The sequence below is a fragment of the Haemaphysalis longicornis genome, unplaced genomic scaffold (genome assembly GCF_048455015.1).
Source record: "Haemaphysalis longicornis isolate Haplotype H1 unplaced genomic scaffold, Haemaphysalis longicornis Haplotype H1 scaffold_6, whole genome shotgun sequence".
Lineage (NCBI taxonomy): Eukaryota > Metazoa > Arthropoda > Arachnida > Ixodida > Ixodidae > Haemaphysalis > Haemaphysalis longicornis.
The window spans coordinates 5,860,999-5,879,166 of record NW_027526407.1 but is presented as its reverse complement, the minus strand read 5'-3'; the positions used below and the strand labels follow the sequence as shown (position 1 = coordinate 5,879,166).

The 18,168-nt window shown below is 42.7% G+C and overlaps 1 protein-coding gene across 2 annotated transcripts in view; it reads right to left on the bottom strand.

The window, feature by feature from the left end:
- Window positions 1-1,853: 1,853 nt before the first annotated feature.
- LOC144142215 (arylsulfatase B-like) overlaps window positions 1,854-18,168 on the bottom strand; it is a 52,672-nt gene continuing 36,357 nt past the window's right edge. For both annotated transcript variants that reach the window (XM_077673573.1, XM_077673574.1), the window contains exons 5-11: window positions 13,406-13,516; window positions 11,057-11,182; window positions 10,635-10,758; window positions 6,206-6,499; window positions 4,696-4,966; window positions 3,810-3,987; window positions 1,854-2,431 (exon numbers count right to left, since the gene is read on the bottom strand). In XM_077673573.1, coding sequence (XP_077529699.1) covers window positions 2,306-2,431; window positions 3,810-3,987; window positions 4,696-4,966; window positions 6,206-6,499; window positions 10,635-10,758; window positions 11,057-11,182; window positions 13,406-13,516 — 1,230 coding nt within the window. In that variant the 3' untranslated portion in view covers window positions 1,854-2,305. The remainder of the gene's footprint in view (window positions 2,432-3,809; window positions 3,988-4,695; window positions 4,967-6,205; window positions 6,500-10,634; window positions 10,759-11,056; window positions 11,183-13,405; window positions 13,517-18,168) is intronic.

Here is an 18,168-nt window from a genome sequence, read left to right as displayed (position 1 = left end):
CAATTTACGCGATTGTAATGTAAGGGGTGACGTTGTCACGTCAAGGAAAAAAACAAATAATAAAACAACCGCCAAATCACTCGCAGGAGTCCACGAAAGCACAGAAAAGCACCAATATCTTTTAACGCTGTGAATAGACGCCCACCATTGATGCTTCTCACTTCGTTCGCGGTATGCCTGTGAGCCAAGCGTGTCAGCTCAAAAATGCCCGCTTTGCGGCGGTTGCGCTATTCTGTTGTAAATCATCAACGCGCTTAACTAAACAATGTGGTGGCTATGACGAGGCCCACGATCACCTTTGTGGACGGGTTCGCTTGCGTTTGCGCAGACATCCGCGCGTGGTCGATTCGTTCACGTCAAGTCTTCGAGTAACAGGTGAATTGCCGATCTCTTCAGCCTGTTAAGCGTGGCTCTGGAAGCGGACGTTATACTGAGCGTGACACATTGCCATTGCACGGGGAGCCTAAGAGGAGTGTAAACACTTGAGGGAAAGAAAACCACTCAGGGCTGCGCACGCCGTTAACGTCATCCGTACCAGAGTAGGGAAAAAATAGCAACAAATAAACAAAAACAGCCGGTATGCCTTTTAGTCATACTAGACGGCCCTGGATCATGGGTGCATATTTACACTTTAGGCAAATTCAAACTCGGTATTCGAATGCGACGCGACGTATGACCTCAAGTAGCCAAAATGACGAAAGCAAAACTGCGTTACAATCGACTAAATGCGTAAGTTTTGCGGGGTTGCTTGTCTTGACTCACATAGAAAATCTAGCTGTGAAGAACGCCAACAAGAGCATAGGTAAAGGACTACGTCATTTTCTTCTAAAATTTCGGCTTCAATTGCAAAAACAGCAAAAATACGTAACATTCGTCCGACAGCAGGTACGACACAAACACAGGCACGTTTCCTGAAGCCGCAGCCTTAACACCTGTACCCAATAAAGTTTGTATCCTAAGGGCAAATTTACCCCGCAACCTTTTCATCGATATCCGAAAGAATATTAAAGTGTACATCTTTAAAAAGTAACAAACTGTTTCTCAATCTCCCGTCGATATTTAAGCAATGGTTACTTGGGCACCCCAACGTAGGCATTGACAATGGAGCACAAAAATAAAGTTTCGTTTTTTGAACTACTGACCTTAAACTGTGGATGCCAGTTCCAGAAGTGTTGTCCTAAAAAGACATACCTAATAGGTACTCCCACAATCGGAGTACGCACCATTGATTTCCCTGATTTACTTCAGCTTTACAGACCGCATCTAAGACTAGTTTAAGTTGTAGCCATTATCAAGTGGAAACACATCTGTCCTAATGGTCGGTCGGAATTTCTAACAGCGGAACTGTGCAAGCCTGAGATTCATTACTACCTGGAGTCAGTCAAACAATCGTATTCCGGACGCGCAGAATTTCGTTGAGGCTTGTAGCGTGCGTGTAAAATTTGGACTTTCAATGAGTTACACTTAACTTTGGCTTCGGACTTCAGCAGCTTAAGCTTGTGAAGACCACCAGCTCCGCAGTTTCCTTTGCCTTCGCACCTAAATTGCGATGGGTTCTAATTGGTTTTCTTTGAAAGCATCCGCAAGGAGTATGGGAAATCTGGCTGGTCTTCTGGCCAAAATAGTGCCCGATAAAGTCATACCTATAGGTGAAACTGTTGCAGGAGGTGAACCCTCGAAAAGTCGTAGTTTTTTGCAAACGTAGATTGATTGATCAATTTGGTTTTTATTGAAGTAGGTCATAGAACCCCGAAAGAGATGTGAGAAAATAGGAAAACGGAATAGGTATGCAAATAAAAGTTATCAAAGCACAGTTGCACTTCAAACGTACCAAAATAATCTAAGACCTGTATTCAGCGTACTGAAATTCACCCAACCAAAAAGCTGAATTTCTCGCATGAAGCAAAACCACGGTTCATACGTTTGCCTGTAATCGGCTACCGCTTACAGACCCACTCCGGAAAAAGGAACACGCAAACGCATTACGAAAAATCGTTTGAACCTATCATTTGTAGGTAAATTTTTTATTGGTGGCTGAAGCGTTTCCAACATGTACTTTCAGATGTAATAGAACACACCTGAATGTGTGACATCAAAGTGACAAAGTCAACTTAGATCCAAACACCCACTCACCAGCACACACGCACACAAAATTCATATGAATCAGTTACCTGTGTGAGCCAAAGATCTCTCTTGCATTACACTCATGTAAGCGCTAAAAATAGGTCTATGAGGTTTTTTAGCACTTTGGGTTTCAATCTTCAGTTACGCCCTGACTGTTAATCGGCCGAGCTGCGTATTGATGTTACAGCCATGGTCCCCAGGTTCCGTTAAGTTTATCGGGGAAGCCTCTCGGATCAATTGGCCGGTTCCTCGGTGGGAGCGAAGAAGCGAAGTATGCCTTTAGTCTTCTTAGCAGGAATGCCACCATCTGGAAGCAGTTGAAATGAATATTTTATTTCAAGGACAGCATTGGACAGGTTCTGCAAGCACAACACGTGCCTATACTATTTGAATCGAGGCATATTTCTATATGGAATGTTTTTTTTTGGTTCTCTAAGATGATTTCACATTGTTAACTATATGACATAAAGCGCTGAGACAAACAAAAAAAATTCAATGAACTTTTTTTTTTGGCGGTAAACGTTTGGAAAGCTTTGCTGGTGCAAATGTTACGAAAATGTACGCACCAGTTTAGTCACAAAACTACGCACCCATAAATATTTTTTTTGGTTGTCAGTGAAAAAGGTGCTAGTGAGAATGCACAAAAAATGGGAATGTGTCACACGCCTTCATCGGAGATGAAAAGATAGCTTCATTGGAACGCGACGAGGTCAGCGCTACAAACCACCGGTCAAACAACTTCAGATGACGGAAAACATGGCGAGTTGCAATGAATTACTTCTACTAAAATGACACGCCGAATTACACGATTGGTGACCATTTCACTCATAATACCTCAATGGATTTTTTGGAAAGGATACCCCTCCCTTTGTATTCAAAGTGAAAAAGTTTTGATTGGGAGGGTAATTTGTTTTAGGTTTCGTATTTCTTTGACTAGCGTTTTTTTGCATGTTAGCAAAATACACGCTGCGAATAGACAAAAAGCTCAAGAAGAAAAAAATCAGGCCGACTCATTTGCAAACGAAATGTTGTAATAACGTAGACAATTAAAACACAGCAATGGCCCGAAAGTGGGCGACACAATTATCGTCACAATAGTTGAAGAAGACTTCGCACAAAAAGGCCGTAGAGAGTTGACCTGCGTAAACGAGTACACTTTTTGCATATTCGCGGCGACATTTTTTTGTAGAGTGAAAGGTGTTTACAAGCCTAAAAACAATCTGCGCTTTATTCAGCTAAGAAGGCTCCTTCAGTTGATCCTCGAAATATTCACATTTTAGGTTTTTTTTTAGTTTGGGGAACAAAAGTTTTTTTACGGCCAATATTGTTCGGGGAAAAATAATATTCCTACTTTCCGTTACCCTTTAGTATTCTGGGTCTTGCTAGTGTTTTGTATACGCAACCTACGAGTGTGTCAAGAAAGCCTGCAGTTTGTAAAAGACATGATATATACTGTAGGTAAAGGATTGACCCAAATTGTTTTAACTTGAGATGAATTGGGGCTGTCACTGAGGAATACTTCTTGGCTTTTCTTCGCTTACTCGTAGTTCTCAGCAGGGACGTGGACGCTAATTAAACAACTAAAACTGCTTCCTATTTGAGTGCTCACAATACAACCAGCAATATGTCAAGTTTTATACCGAAACTCTACTAAACAGAATAAACATTCTCCCGGCTTGTATTACCTTGCCGTTTATGGATGCCAAGTTCTTCAATTCGCAGGGATCGCTCGCAAGGTTAAACAAGTATGGAGGTTTCCCGCCGACGAAGTTTGACGACATCGTTGCATACCGACCGCAGTTCACCGATGCCCTCTGGCGCCAACGGTATGAAACTTTTACTGAGGAGACATTGTAAAAGCACCTAGTAAGAAACGACAAAGGCTCGAGTTATAATCAAATGTGACTGGGAATAGCTAAATATTCATAAAATGCAACAAACTGTTCGTGTTGAAGGTGCAGGCACTCCCGCAACAGGGACGAGAGCAGAAAAACCGCGACGACGCGGCGCTATGTTGTCTCTTTTTTTTCGAGTTTCGTCCCTGTTGTGCGAGCTCTTCCACCTCCAAGATGAACAGCTACCAACTAGCCAAATTGTCCATTGTACTGCAGCACAGTAAACTTGTTCCCTAAACAAACTATTCTCGCAACTGCAACAAAGCCCTCCCATAATAAAACAATGTTGATATTATCACGGCCGACAACGGTTTTGGGTATTTTATATATAAAGTGTCTAAAAAATAAAATGCCTGAGGTAAAATCCTGGCTGCGGAAAGATCTATAACAGAGAATACAAAAGTAAAAAAAATTGTGGTCCTGATATAAAAAGGTGACGCCTTCCCGCACCTTCTATAATGGTCTAAGATTTCTTCGAATGTAAAGATCTTAAACGGGTTTCTCTCATATACAGTGCAAACCACCGTAGGGCGTTGAAAAAAATTTTGGAACCTACCCTCACAGCTCCAAACCATGGCCTTAAAGACTTTTAGTGCTTTTTAATTGAAATACAACATCTTAAACACGTAAAATACTTGGGCACAAGGACGTTATTAGAGGCCCCTTTTTCACATACCTCAGTACCCGCGTCACATTTGACTTGGCCATGAGGTGGTCAAGAGCATATTGGGACCGCGAGCCCCCCGGCGTCTGATAGCGATCGTCGTACTCGCCAGCATAGTGAACACCAAGCACCAGTTTGTAGTTGTGGTGGCGGAGAGCAGCAATCTCATCTTGTGGCTCGATGTTGTAGAGAAACTCCACACGAGGAGACGGCAAATTCAGCGATAGCTCACGCCACATATCTTTACCATCCATCTGGTCCTTGAGGCGCTTTGAATCTCCGCCTGTAGACAATAGAAGCTAGTTTTTACAGCGAAGACAAACATTTTGTAGGGATAGACTGCGAAAGCTTGATTGCGTAGCCAGCTTAACTCAAGGCAGGCTACATGAATCTTTCTCTCTGGTTTTTGCAAAGCTGCTGTAGATTGTTTTTGGAGGTAGGGAAGTGAGGAAAGAGAAAAAAAATTCTTTACTTGACAGGTTTAGTCCGATCACATCAGACGGTTCATTTTGTGTTTCAAATTCTTAAAAAGCAGAATTCTGGTAATGGACTCAGTTTTTTCATTCAAACTAGTTGAGATTGACCAAACTTCCCAAACGGTTCCTGAACAATTATTGGTGTATTGGTGAACAAATATGATTATCCAACTTTGATGTGTTTGCCGCCGAATTATATGTTAGGTACATTCTAATACTGTGTGTCGTTATAGTGTGGGCAAACGTTTTTTCAGCTGAAGTAGCTTCGTTTCAGACAGTACTTTTGCCATAAGTAGTAATGGTTTTCTACCCCTTACTTTTTTTCAGTGGTTTTAGGTTTTCAGCAACGGGAGCTGTGGTCACACACGTACGACATTTAGCAATGCGGTGTTAAGAGCGGGGGGTGTATGATCTACACTGAGGGTCTTCACTCTTTATATGGCGCACATTTTGGCAGAGCTCAAGAACTATCTTAATGAGGAGCAGAAGGCCATTCACGTAGTTAGTTACATACAGGCCCATTTTTTTTCATGGTACAAAGTTGCACACATATACCCAGAGCACCACTACCCGGAAAGTTCGTATTTGAACGTCGTAAAAAGAGTGACTTTTGAAAGACATTTTAGATTTTACATTCTTGATTAAAGAAGTCAAGCTCTCTGTTGTGCTTGCACTTTTTATGAAGTGAAAAGAGATATTCGTCCAGTGAAAGGTTTCCAAAAAATACACATTTCGAACAGTACAATGCGGATGCATCTCGGTATCAATCATAAGCAAGTGCTAAGAAGTTTTTCGATGAAGTTCAGTAAAGCTTGATGTCGGGCTAGTTGGTGTAGCATTCTTTAGAAGGTAAGTTTCGCTTGCTATGAACACTGAGACGCACACGGGAAAAACGTAGACTTTCACGAAAAAGCGGCGCGTTTCGTGAAAGTCTACATGTTTTTTCCATGTCCGCCTCAGTGTTCATAAGAAGCGCAACTTACCCTCAAAAGAATTTCCGATGAACCTTCGGTGTAAAAAGTTGGCGCCAGCGACAAACTGCTTACCAGCTGCGTGATAAAGTGTGGGTAGCCAGTCAACAATGTGCATCATCTGCTGAGACACCCTTCGCGTCCTCTTGAGCAAGGGCGACCACAAGAAAGCTGGCACTCGACAGGCACCTTCCCAGACGCTGCCTTTAAAGCCACGAAGGGGCCAATTAAAGCCGCGGTTGGAGTGTGGACCAAAAGGCTGGCCCCCGTTGTCGGACAGAAATACTACAATCGAGTTTTCCAGCATTCTCTCCGCATTGAGGGCTTCCACTACAAGGCCTACGGACTGGTCGAGCGCGTCCATCATGCCTGTATAGGTAACGGTAAAAGTTAGACGAGTAGTAAAACGTTTCGTCACACAAAAGAGCTAGACCCTTCAGACACGATAAAAGTCATGTTTTAAAAACGCATTACCAATATTGCTTGGGGTAGGAACAAAGAATCAAAGAATGGCGGCTGTAGATTCCGCTGATTCTCAATTTATGTCCTTACGTGTACAATATCTGTTTCTAACAATCCATGTACCCATTAGGTGACACAAAAATGCATTCTTACAACCTTTTGAAGTTCACATGGACATCAGTTCATTTTGTATATCTAACTTACTACTACCTTCTTAAGTAAAAATGTAGCAATATCATTCACCACGCAGCCAGTAAGAAACTGCAAGTAAGACGTCTGTCTGTGTTCGAATCTCTAGTGAAACCCGGCGGCGAGGATGACCATTCCTTGCGAATAATTTATTCATAGTTCGAGGCACGCTTGAACGTGAACGTCTGTTTGCCTTAGCTGTTGACCTCCAAGAAGTATATTTTAAAGACCAGTGTCGTCATCAGCCTGCTGCAAACAAACATTTCTTTACCGATTCACTAAGCCAATGCGGACGGCACAAGAAGTGCTAGAGAACCAACTTGAGGCGATAACAATATTTCTCTTTTTTAGACACAGTCCTCGTTTCTAAACCGCAATTTGCCTAATTGGAATGATGGCTTTTTTTCACAAGGCTCATTCATTCCCCTGTAGAGTAGTTGGTCATCCAAAAAGCTCTGATAAGATTGCTGAACACACGGGGCGTGCGCAAAAGCTGGTTCCGATTGTGTAAAAACGGCTATTGGAAAATTGTGATAAAGGAACGGCACTGGGATCGACAACACATGCATCGAATTTGACGAAGCAGTACACTAGAATACCTTTATCTTAACAACCACGTGCCAGTTTACCTTTATATCGTTCGTACATGCGTTTGCAAAAAAAGCATCTCATTGGTTCATCGTTCGTTTGTGAATGGGGTCTCTGAAATTTTGTGCGAAATCGGACTCACTTTAGGGGAAGGTTTGACGCAATTTAGGAGAACTTTTTATGGTAGAAAACTTTTTATGCCAAATCATTTAGGAAGGGTTGATACTTTTTCGGTGTATAGGTTGCTTTAAATACTTGAGCGGTTGTATCCAGCAAACGTATGTAAAGCCCGTGGTTGCCAAAGGAACAGCCCGAAAGTGTAACGCGTGCGATATGCTAATAAAATGATTCCTATTATTGAGCAATACTTGACCATGGCAATACTACATAAGGGATAACGGCAATACTGGATAACGGCAATACTATACAAGAGCAAACGCTTTGGAACTTAAGGAGCTGGCGATGAGTATACATTACCCAATTCTGTGACTATCGTACCATTTCTTATACTGGGAGTATTTTTGTTTCACGCATCGGAAACTTGTAAGAGTGAAATGTTTTTCGGGGGCCACACAGGCCAATTCGTAAAATTTATTCTTAGCCGTTTTTTATCGGGTCGCCGTATGTGGTGGATGTCATATTATTTGGTTAACGCCTAAATCACTGCGCAAATCTGAAGTGACCTTTGCACAGTTGAATTCAAATATCAAATTACTGCAGCCGAAATATTCGCCACCCTAAAGTATGCATGCTAGGGTCCTAATAATATATACCTTAAATTACAGTGTGTGAGGATTCCAAGGAGATTTTGTAGGTTAACATTCCATACATTTGTTTACTATAAAGTTCAATGTTTTGCCCAGCCTCTTTAGTAAATAATTTTCCTAATAGCGGCGATAGAAATAATTTTATGTGATATATAAAATAGCAAGAAATAGTGTCCTCCCTCCGGTTTTTATACCCTTATTGTTATATCTGTTTTACATGGAAGGACTCGAAAAAACTTGCCCTTGTAAATTAAGATTCTTTTCTGTATGCAAAACTACGTTACAGCACTTATTAGCTTAATCGCCTATGCCTATATATTGCTTCTTCGTTCAAAATAAGAACGCTAATATACAAACAATATATTTTCTCCGCAACAAACCTGCTAAGTATTTGTCTACTCTGAAGCTATGATACTGCTCCTGCCATTTTCCTAGGCGACTGTGGTATTTTACGCACTGCTCAAAATTTTCTTATTGCCTGTGAAGAAAAGATGCTTCAGGGCGGATAAAATTATTTTTTAAATTTAAGCCTGCGTATGTCCTTTGAAGGCGAAACCCTAGCAATACTGAAGGGAAATGTCTTCTCTCATAGCCTGAATTTTCACCTTATCGTTGTCGTTTTGTTTTTAAAAGAAACAACTTAGACAGGCTTCCTTGCGCCTACATAGTGCGTTGGTTTTGTTGCATTCGCTTGGTTTGTTGGCTAGAAATATTTAAAAACGTACTGTAAAAACGCGGCACTTTGTCTCTAGAAATAGTTTTCTTTCCGGCTAGAGCACCTGTCCTACTTACGTCTTGACGCAACACCTGTCACGCGGCCCGCACTATTCGAACCTAATTTTTAATATTGCCATTTGGCGGGGCAGGGCGTAGGGTAACTGAAACCCGAGTCTCATACTCTTATGAACTGAATGGATTGTTTACCTGTATTCTATGACTTAACTTTTTTTGAAGACCAACTACATCAAGCTTTTGTTTGCACATCAGTCACATCAATTTCACATCATTTTTCACATCAATTTCACAACACATTTTCCCATCAGTCGGTCCCTAGAGCGACAGAAGCGAGTGAAAGACTCCATGGCTGAGGTGGCACTGACGAAGCTAAGATGGCGACATTGCTACTAAAACGTGGATTCGAAGAAGCGCCTGCCACTTGCGTCTTCGAGTCAGCTGTCCAAGCACATCTCGCCTCATTTTGTGACTACGAAGTCTATAAAGTTTGCGGCTAGCGGAGGCCAAAAGAAACACAAATTAAAAATAGCGCAGTTCGAATGCTGCTTGTGTGGTAAAAAGTATAAACATGCATACAATGATGTTACTCTAGCAAGATTGTCTCTACAACCACAGCTTGCAAGCGAAGCACGGGTGGCACAGTGCCCGACGCGCATGCAAAAAAATGTCCTCTTGTGGGCTTTAAACGCCATGGGAAGGCGTGCGCAAGGGTTCGAGCTCTACATTGCTCCGGCATGGCGAAAGATTGACTGAAACGTTGGAATATTTTTTTACAGTTTAAACTTCCATAGGGATATATCGCTTGGAATTTTAACCTCGGAATCAAAAAAGCGCAACAAGTATTTGTAAACAATGCTAAGTTTTCGGATGTTCATCAAACTCTTTACTATCCTATGTGAAGTTTACTCCGTACTGGTAACCTCCTCCGCACGGCGTAAAAGGTCTAGACTTTCCCTTTCAAGAACGACTTTACCATTTATTCCTGCCGAGCAAGTCGTTTCTGTTTGTTTAAATGCTCAGTAAAGTCCTAGTTTTTTTCATGCGCCGCTGGTTGACATGCTCAAAAATCATTACCTTCACTGAGTGAATCTTTGTGCAAGATTACAAAAAATCAAAATTCTGTGCCCACACGTGTAATCTACATATCAGTTAGTGCTCCGAGAGCTTTAGGTAATAGATCTTGAAGCTATTATTTTGTTTAGCCGGTTGGCTCGCGTTGTTTTTAGGGAAAAAAAAGTTACAAATGAGGTCTTTTTTAATGCGGCACAGTTCGCGTAATTGTTCTGATTTTTATCATTCCTCTTAACTGGCTAGCGATTGCACCTCCAAATAAAGGCATATTATTTATGTGTACATAAGCATCATCGCCTCTGTTTATATTTAAACCGCCTTACTGTGGACAATACTGAACAGGTGAGAAATTATGCAAGGGCACGGGCTCTTTGCAATAACTTTTGCGGTATATTCTGGGTTTAAATATGCAGTTTAACACAACTAACCGGTATTCTTCAAATGTAAACGACGGTAGGCGGTAACGCAGCATTCGAAACTTCAAAAGGACGGTTTTATATTGAATTGCTACTCTGCCTTCTTTTTTGTTACTCGTTCTAACCATTCTTAAAATAAAGGGCAAAAAACATCTCCGAGCACTCATATTATTTGACACCATTACGTGTTCATTGTTTTCAAAATGTTTGAGAGAATTTATGCCCGGAAGGTTATTCCGTACGGCTTATCCTGTGCTCAGAGGTTTTAGGCTTTACCTGCGTATATTGTACGGTTCCTTTCTGTGATGTAAGAAAACTTTGCAATGTTCTCAGCAGGAGCGTCGAGGGGAATGTCGCATCCTGAGTGGGGCGCATGCTGACTGAAGAAAAGGAACAAGGGCTGCAAGGCAAAAACTATCAGTCAACCACCAAAAGTAGCACATGATAGATATCAAACGTGTGGCAAGAAACAACACTAGAAGGAAGTAATTTGTACTGCGAATTGACTTACCTATTACAAAGCTTTTATGCAACGATCAACGACTGCGTTATAAAGTTCTGCCGAGGTTCATTGTTAGGAATATGGCATATTCACTACGCGCTGAATTGGAAACATTATTTGTTTTATAGAGCCCTCTCCCCATATACAGCTCTCATCTTTATTGTTCGTAGTAGTAAAAAAAGAAGAGGGGACTCACCTTTGTTTTGTTACGTGTTTTGATCACATTCAGTGCTCGCTCAGTTAGTAGTGTTGTAGAATAACGTCCGCTTTCGTTCCGAAGGGGCTCTGTGTCGACCCACAAGTCAAGTCCTGTTTTATTGTACTGGCGAGCCAAAGGCGCCATGAAACAAAAAAATTATTAAGAAGATGATAATTGGTATTACGTGGGTTTTCATAGGCTTAAACTCTACTCTTGTAATACGCATCGAGTCCCAATATCGTCACTACATTTCGTCCAGAAAAGGTTTCTTTAACCCACATATTTCCTCCCACTAGACGGAACACGTTGCTGAAACCTCCCATCACGCTTGTTGAGCTTTTTCTTGTGGTGAACGATCATCGCCAACCACTGTATCGCTTTTCAAGATGCAAATAGAAAAATAAAAACCTGGTGGTCTTTTTATCGAAGAATTTTATAGCCATCTGGCTGCGTGCTTGCTTTGCCATTTCCAAGACGTAAAACAAATATTTTCAGCGTTATTTCGAGTAAAGTACCTCAACATAAACGAATATTGACCGGCCTCCCAGGCGGACCATAGTTAAAAGCTGTAAAAACCTGGATAATAAGAATATTACCGCTGTCATAACCCGACGTTATACTTCTTATCAGGTATGCGTGCTTGGTAGCACAGTTTTATTTTTTTTTGCATTAACATCATGTCTTTCATCGAAAACTTTGTCGCTAACTAGCAAAAACGTTACCGAAAGGGCTCTTAGAAAGTTATGTGCCATTGCTGTTTTGAGGTTTCAAAACAATTTTACTGTGCTTGTTTTCTCGGTTAGATTCGCACAGAAAATTGTTTTTAAAGTCGAAAGCCTTTTGAAGCACTCTTTTGGGAAGAAGTATTATCTGATAAAAATATAAAACATGTATTTTTATATTGATTAGGAGAGTGCTTTTTATTAGGTTTCGTAAAAAACATTGCTAGGGGTAAAACAAACATTTTGATATAGCACAAAACAGAAAGAATAAACAACTCAAAATCTATTCGCATACGCGTGCAAATTAATTTAAACCAAGATGATTTTGAATATATTCTGCGTCTGTATATTCACGTGGCCTAATACTTAATAAAGCAATCGTGTTTGAAATGTTCATGGCAATTGTCAAAATACGAGAACGTCACCTTGCTACGTAACCTGAACTCTGACTGAAGTAAATGTTTCAATTTGAACTCATCATCTACTCTTGAACTCGTCTAGAGTTCGTGAAAATAATGAATTGCCAGGGCATCTCAACGATATATATTTAGGTAGAACCTCGTGAACACTCGTACTCTCATATTACAATAACACAAGTTTTCAAGGAAAAGTATTGCTGGTCATCGTCATCGTCGTCGTCGTCGTAAGCCTATCCAGGTCCTATGCAGTATCAACGTCTCTCTCATGAACCTGCAACTGCTCCGGTCCAGGGCTGCCCGAGACAACAGTTTATCGCCGACTGTCTTTAGTTCACCCCCTAGAAGTTCATCTTGTTTTCTTTATTGGCACGATGAAATCTTACCCTCTTGTTTGCTTTCTGAACTAGGTAGCATGTTTTCTCTTCCCGAGTGCTATTCCTAACAGTATTCGTTCGATGGCCCGTTGAGTCGCCCTTAATTTTCTTTCTCGTTGTTTAGTATCGTGCCAAGTTTGAGCTCCGTTTCCCATTCCCGGCCGCACACACTGGTTGCCGATTTTTTTCTTGTAGTGGCGCAGGCACTGCTCATTATTTGGGAGTTCTTTACGAGTGCCCCCCAATCCATACCTATTCTGCGCCGGATTTTTCTCTCGTGGTTTCGTTAGGCACTATCCATCTGTTCGAGGTAGTTATATCTTTGTACTTCTTCGATCATTTCTTTTCGTAAGCTTAAGAGGAGGTTTTAGCATGCTTAAACCTGGAACTTTAATTTATTCATATTTATTTTTATCCCATGGACGTGTTTACTGATTGTAGTTACTTAAGCACTATTTTCATGTTTTCTGCACTCCCTCTCTGATTAGATTACTGACCATCATTTATAAGTATAGAGGATAAAATTCGTGCACGTTTTGTTCTCTTGCGGTAATTAGGACGTATATATAAAATTCTGCTGCTTCCACAAATCGTGAAAAACGATCCCTGAGTCTGCTGTGGCTGACAGAAACATTTCTCCTTTTTAAATTCACATTGATTCAGTAGCACAACAAGCATACACGTAGAAATATACATGATGAGGGGAGTTTTATTTTTACCTTTATTTCAAGGTATTTACGAATTCTTTCACAAGTTGGTGTCCGTACCACAATAATAATATTCGAGTCAATACCACGAAAAGACATCGTAAATAATTCCGAAGTATTTTACCATTGTAGCAGTGTAAGAGCGGTGGTCCACCTCCGCACCGTAAAAGCCATAGAAAGTATCAAATCCACGGTGCACTGGTGTATACTGAACCGCAAAATTTCCAAGGTGCCACTGAAAATACAACGACCGAAACGTTTTTGCCAGTGCACAAGGAACTCCTAAGCAAGTAAGATCTTTGATTCAGATGGCTTGAAATACTTTGTTGTAGGTGCCCTGCATAGAGTACAGTTTTGTTTACTGCAAAAAAAATGCGCCTGCTAATAAACTGCTTCAACATTTAGGATTCTGTAGTATACTTGGAATACGTTTTATTTGACATTTTTTGTGGTAATTATATAAGAACATTACCGGCATGGTAACGTGCCGGCACCACTACATTACTGATCATTAAAAAGTAAAGCTGATCAGTAATCCTGGCGCGGGACGCGCAGATTTTAAAGGGACCCTGCAACACTCTTTGAGCAGTGCAAGTAAACCTGCGCGACGTTTAGATTACACTGCCAGGAATACCTGAGCCAAATATTACACGTGCACGTGAAGCGGTGAGCGCGCAAATCGATGTGAAAGACGCGGAAAAACCAACCGCTCTCTCTTCAGTTGTCCTTATTGTGCATGGCCTAAGGGACGTCACATAGGCCATGGCTGCCCGATCGGCTGTCACTGGTCAACTTCGCGGCTAGATTCTCCCATTACCGTCGTCGTCATCGCTGTGTACGAACCTCTTCTATGCCTGAACCTGTAGGCACAGTTTAGTCGTTTCTTTTGTGTTTTGAGTGCGCACGGACTTTGAGTGATGAGCTCAATACTTCCTTTTCAACGGGACCACTCGACTACAAACGTTTATTGCTTCAAAAACGCCCTACCAGCCCGAGCGCGCACTTGCGAGCAGGCACCGATGCCTGCTTTTTTGTGGCACCAGACCGGAAATAGGCCCCTCCGCGTTGCGGAGACAAGGAGAAAACTACCCGGCATGTGATATATCGAAGGCCGCCGAAGAGAACGCCGCGAGCCGCCCCCCTCTCTGGGAGAGAGCGCGCAGCTTTCGTCGCGTTCCGCGGTCGAGTTGAGAGGGAACGATTATGCGCGATTTCTCATCGCGCGTAGTTTCGTTAATTGTGAACGGATTTTCATATTTCTTGCGGGAGGAGATTTCTAGGAGAATAGACTTTATCCCAAAATACATTACTAGTAGTCGATGGCAAGTGTTGCAGGGTCCCTTTAAGCGAGCTTTTTAAAACCCCGTGGACGTCATTTATGCCCTCAGTGGTGTATCAGTAACAAAGAGTTTGTGGTCACTGGCTACATTTTGGTGGGTCTGTGACAATGCCGCCTTACTCGTGCTTCCAGATGAATGGGCTTGAACGAGCTAAGCAGTTTGAAGAGAAAACACTGATTCCAATGCCGTTGTATTACAAATGTGTTTTGATGTACCCGTCATTTTGAAGCCAGAAAAACGCAGCTATTTACAAGTCCTAAAATATTTCTCTATAGCGTACAGAAACCCGAAGACACATCACCATTTTTGGTTCTACTTCATCTTGCCAAAGACAGCACAAAATCCACCGTATCCCCACGAAGCTCTGTTTTTTTCCACCGTTTGCCTCCTTTATATGGCAAATTGATGATGTAACAAATATGTGAACCACGTCGTTAATACGTTTGCGTTGCCCCACAGAGCCACATCGATATCAAGTGCACTTTCCTTGGTCGAGGCACTCTACTTATCTGTTTGCAAAACATTCACCAATTGCACAGCAAACACAGCATCGTCCTTCACTTCTTACCTTCACAGACTGCTCGCACAAAATCACAAAAACGCTCCTGCAAATGCATTGTATTTGATGAGGCAACATAGCCCTGAATATAATCCCTATGGTCATTATATTATGTCTCCTTGTACACTGTTACATCTTACGATTGTGTTTCGAAAATATATAGACCAACCCTGGGGCGGTTTTGTCGGCATAGTGCCACGATTACATCTGAAGCTGAATTTGTGATTGATTTGTCCTCTTCTTGTACGTGTCTTATTGGCGGTCACGTCAAGTCTGTATTTCGCATCGGAACTGCAGAGCGATTACTTGATATCTATCTTCTTCCTCAACTTACATACAACCCGTTTCTCTTTGAGAGCATTTTCGTATTGATGACCAACTTCTGTTTTGTCACTCACTCGCCTATCATCGAGGCCCCGCTCAATCCTAGGTTTTATCAGTGAAGCTTCTTGTTTGGTTGGTTTGTGTTGAACATTGTGTTATTGTTGAGCGTTTTGTGTTGCCCTAGCTAGCCGGTAACTTTTAGACCAGGCTGGCTCTACGTGAAGGCACTCGCCCGTCGCTGCTGTGGCAACAAAAGGGCACGTAGGCGTCGTGACAGGAAGGATGGGATGGCTTAGCGGTCTGCACCCTCCCGCTGATGTTATCGCACCGTCGATGTCCGTTGAGCGTCACCCTTGGTTTCCCTCTCCGGACCTTTGTTGTCCCCTTGCGTCGTTCTTGCCTTCATCTCTTTTCCGTCTGCCGGTAGTCTTAAGCTCATTGCTTTATTTTCTTAGACGTCATTGAGGCATTGCCTGATTGGGCGCTGTGACTTCATTGACACGCGCTCGTCTTCATATGGTGGTGTTGCCCATTTTTATTTGTGGGACGCCCATTCGGGCGTTTTGAGGCACAAAGTCACATTCGAACATGAAATCTTCTTGTTAAGTTGTCTCTTTGTGGCACAATCTTCGGCGATTGACCTTGGCTTGTGACATCTGCTTGCTTGTGTGAAGACTGGTACGGTCAGTGTGCATTTGTTTCTATGCATAGTATTTCAGGCTCCGTGTGCGCTTCTGTAGCTGCATTATACCCACTTTTATAACTACCGCCCTTCACTGCCCAACTGCAAAGTACTGAGTTACGTCACTGTAGGGTGCCTAAAAGTTTATTACCCTTTTCAAAACCGTTCCTCAGTCTTTTGATGTCAGTTTATGGAACGAAGAGCTTCAGTAGGCCACATTTAGAAGGAACAGAATAAGCACTTCTTGTGACTCTTTGGTTGTGCAAAGTGGAGTTCGTGGTACCTGCAAATGCTTTTCGGACACTTGTTTCGGTCGAAAGAGAGGTTTGAGAGCTTCAATTACCTGGGCCAGTAATCACCGCGCTTCCTCCTCTAAATTCGAGTGTTACAAAAAGGCAACCCAAAAGAGTTTGCAAATACTTGTAAGGACTATCTGTATCTGGCTTAGCGGAGGCTAGCCAGTCACAAGCTTCTATTAACTTGACATGTTTATTGTAGCTTACACTGCTAGCGTTTGCACAAGGAAAAAACACATGATGCGTGAAGATCTTATTTACCTTTTCTGAAGAAGATGACGACGTTGTTCGAAGTAGCAATGCTTCGCAAAATTGTTATGCGGAAATGATTTTTTGTCAGAGCGCGCAAATGATTACCTGTTGAGTACGAAGTTTTTAACCATGATCACACTACTTGCACAGGCGCTCCTGACAGAGCAAACATCTCAATATATTTTGTCGTGCCTTGCGGATAGCCTTCAACAATGGGAACAGTGAACTACCTGGTTATGGTTAAGATAACAATGACTGTTGTACCATGTGAGGACTGTGCTTGCTACGGACACAAGCTAGGCGTATAGCAATGTTGGTCACGCTGCCATCTTAGAGCTCTAGAGTTGTCTCCGCCTCCCAGACGAAGTCTGAGTCTTTGTCCAGCACTTCCTACAACACCGCTATTTTGCCGTATGCCTCAACAAAGGAAGTTTTGGCCCTTTAAACCAGTGCGCGGCATGCCACAATGGTCTGTTCTGTGTCCGCTACTTTTTAACATCGTCTTGTTGCCACTAGATCTGTACCTGGCCACTATTTAAGACATATTTCCTCATGTACGGAGATGGCATTATTATATGGACAGTCCATCCAGACCTGCCAAGACAAGCCGAGGGCATCCACCTAGCGTTAACACACTGCAATAAGTGGTCTGAGTATGTGTGCCTCACCCTCTCCCAAGAGAAGGCTGCTGCGCTTCCAGTCACCAACACTTGGGGCCGTCGCTGCCTTGCAGTATCACCGATCGTACTGCAGCTGAGTGGTACCGCCATTCCCATTGTCGGACACCTTCGGGTTCTGGGCTTAGAGATATCGGTCTCACGGTGGGCAGCGCACTTGCTGCGATTTGCTCGAATGAAAGCCGGAAAACTACTGCACCTCGTTTGCCGCATCTCTCAGAATTCTGGTGGGGCCTGCTTGGCGATTGCCCGACCCCTAGTACGATCCGTACTACAGCAAAGGTTCGTGTACCAGGAACATTTTCATCACATGACGCAAGTGTACTGGGATCGGCTTGAGGATGTAATAGGGGCGCCACGCGCATTATCACTGGCCTTCCCACTTAACGGTAATTCCGTAGCGGTAAGCAGAAGCTCAAATAAACATGCTCGGTGAAATCATTCATAACCGTCGTCCAACCTGCGTGCTAAAACGTCGACTATTTCCAGAGGCGGCACCTTTCGCCGCGCGAATGGTCCAGCCGCCCAAGATAAAGCCAGCCTTTCCGGCCGCTAGGCCGCCTTGGTTCTACCATCAGGTTACGGACAACAAGCCTCTAACAAGGTTCTATGTCCGTACCTCTGGCTTACATCAGCCTCCGGACACCGTCATTCGTGTTCCTGAGAGGGTACCTGCGACGCAACGGGTTGTCTCGGCTTTTGTGGACGGCGGGCCACACGACAGCATCGTAACCACGGCCTCGACCTGCCCGTCCTG